This window comes from Bidens hawaiensis, unplaced genomic scaffold (genome assembly GCF_021521415.1).
Source record: "Bidens hawaiensis isolate Kalapana, Puna unplaced genomic scaffold, B.hawaiensis_p1.1 tig00073517_1, whole genome shotgun sequence".
Classification (NCBI taxonomy): Eukaryota; Viridiplantae; Streptophyta; class Magnoliopsida; order Asterales; family Asteraceae; genus Bidens; species Bidens hawaiensis.
The window spans coordinates 35,941-38,404 of NW_027502791.1; the positions used below are offsets into that span (position 1 = coordinate 35,941).

Consider the following 2,464-nt stretch of genomic DNA (forward strand, 5'->3'; position numbering starts at 1 on the left):
ACCGAATAAATTTCATGGGTAGGTCCTTTATATTTTACATATACATATGCATTTTGTCGGGTTCCCATCGTTACCCAAATCATCGGTCTACAAAAGAGGCATGTGAAAGAAAAATACAACTGAAAATAATTGCTCACCAAATCTATCATTTTATTCTATATTTGTTTCATCTATGAAAATTATATCAAAATTGTGCTATCAATCATATACTTCTTTTCAAACCTTTTAAACCAAATAATTATATATATTGACATAAATTGAAAAGGTTTAACAAAAATACAAATATATATACTTGGACGAGGTTCGTCTGTTAAATCAGTTAGACCAACAGTCATCCTAAACGAAAACGTTCTAAGAGCACTCAATTAGACAATTGTAAGTTGTTATTAAAACGGGTACTAAGGATGTGTTTGGGATTCCTTATTTAAGTTAAAAAGACCTTTTTGTGATAAGTGAAAAATGACTTATTACTTTCTAATAAGGAGTTTTTAAAAAAGAGTTTGGATTAACACAAGTCAATAAGTTGTATTTTAAAAAGTGTTTGATTTAACTTAGTGATGTAAATGACCAAAAAAGACATTTTTGTACAAGTGAATAAGTTGTTTTTAAAATTGTTTGGGTGGAATGAGTATTCTAAACCTATAAGGAGATAAGTTATCAAATCCTAACTTATTGCAAACCCATCTTTTAGCCTTGATGATAAGAAGAAACCTAAAAAGCCTTATGTGTTCCCAAACACTTTATAAACATAAAATTGACTTATTCAACCTTCAAATCATAAGTCATAAAAAGATGAAAATTAGGAATCCCCACACCTTAATTCGGTGTTATATTCTAAATAACATAAACTTATACGTACCTTTTTCTTTACGATATTAAGTTAGATTTGGTGTTTTACTTTATGCATTTTTTTTGTTATAGTATAGACTTATATTTTATAATGTAATCTTATCCAAGTGTATTCGAAAGTATAAGTCTTTGATATAGTTTGAATTTCTTGTATTTTTTACTTTTTTTTAATTTGGTTGGTTATAAATAGGGTCCATGTGTTATTTTGAGTATATTGCAATACTATATATAGTATCATTTGTTCCCATACTTGGCATACAAATCATTTTATTCCTCCTCTAAAGTATAATGGCTTTTTACCTCCCTATTCTCACTTGCTTCATGCTCACTGTTTCTTCTTTGACCAATGGTCAACCTTCACCTGGTTTTTACCCTAGTTCCAAAGTTCCCACAATACCCTTCAATCAAGCCTATAGGAGCTTATGGGGCTCACAACACCAGCGATTCGAGCAGAACTCGCTGGTGTTGTGGCTCGACAAGTCATCAGGAAGCGGGTTCAAGTCACAAAGAGCGTATAGATCAGGCTACTTTGGGACCGCAATCAAGCTTCACCCTGGCTACACCGCAGGGGTCATTACGTCATTTTACGTATGAACTTAATCTTTACCTGTAACACAAGCAATATTACCACATGCTTGGTTATTTGCATGCATGCATGCAAAAGTTACTTGTCTTTTTGAGTTTATTTATAGCTTTGTGCTTGGATTGTTTTACAGCTTTCAAATAACGAAGATTATCCTGGGAACCATGATGAAGTTGATATCGAGTTTCTTGGCACGACGTTTGGGAAGCCATATACGTTGCAGACGAACGTATACATTAGAGGAAGCGGCGACAGAAATATCGTCGGACGGGAGGAAAAAATTCACCTGTGGTTTGATCCGACCAAAGGCTTTCATAACTATGCTATCTTGTGGAGCCCCATTGAAATCATGTAAGTTATTTAATTCCAGATATATTTGAAAACAAATAATACATGATTACTTTTGTCCGTTTCATTTCAATATTAAAAAGAACAAACAAGAAAAAGTTTTTATTTAATAAACATATCCACAATAAATGGGTCGTATATGCAGATAGGTAGTTGGAATCCCACTTTAGTTAATACATGAACCCAAACAAAACACAATATACGATATTTCTGATTGCGACATAGCTTTTTGTACGTTTGTCTTCTGTTTTGATGTAATCATTACCCTTTTTAATATAAAGTTGTAAAAAAATGCAGATTTTTTGTGGATGATGTGCCAATTAGAAGGTACCCTAGGAAAAGTGATGCCACATTTCCATCAAGGCCGATGTATGTGTACGGGTCTATATGGGATGCTTCGTCATGGGCTACTGAAAATGGTAGATACAAAGCCGATTATCGGTATCAACCCTTTTATGCTAGGTATAACAATTTCAAGCTAGGAGCTTGTGTGGCCAATTCAGCAGCATCATGTCGCCCACCATCTGGTTCTCCAGCTAGGACGGGTGGGCTGAGCCGCCAACAGGTGGCGGCGATGTTGTGGGTTCGAAAGAACTATAAGGTGTATGACTATTGTAGGGATCCGAAGAGAGACCATACTCAAACACCCGAGTGCTAGAGTTTTTGTTTTAAAGAAAATGGAAG

At 34.4% G+C, this 2,464-nt stretch overlaps 1 protein-coding gene across 1 annotated transcript; it reads left to right on the forward strand.

The window, feature by feature from the left end:
* Positions 1 to 1,088: 1,088 nt before the first annotated feature.
* Positions 1,089 to 2,445, forward strand: LOC143606204 (xyloglucan endotransglucosylase/hydrolase protein 31-like). The gene is made up of 3 exons (XM_077082051.1): positions 1,089 to 1,437; positions 1,566 to 1,783; positions 2,078 to 2,445. Exons 1-3 carry the CDS (start codon positions 1,138 to 1,140, stop codon positions 2,436 to 2,438), a joined length of 879 nt encoding a protein of 292 aa, XP_076938166.1. The 5' UTR covers positions 1,089 to 1,137; the 3' UTR covers positions 2,439 to 2,445.
* Positions 2,446 to 2,464: the final 19 nt, after the last annotated feature.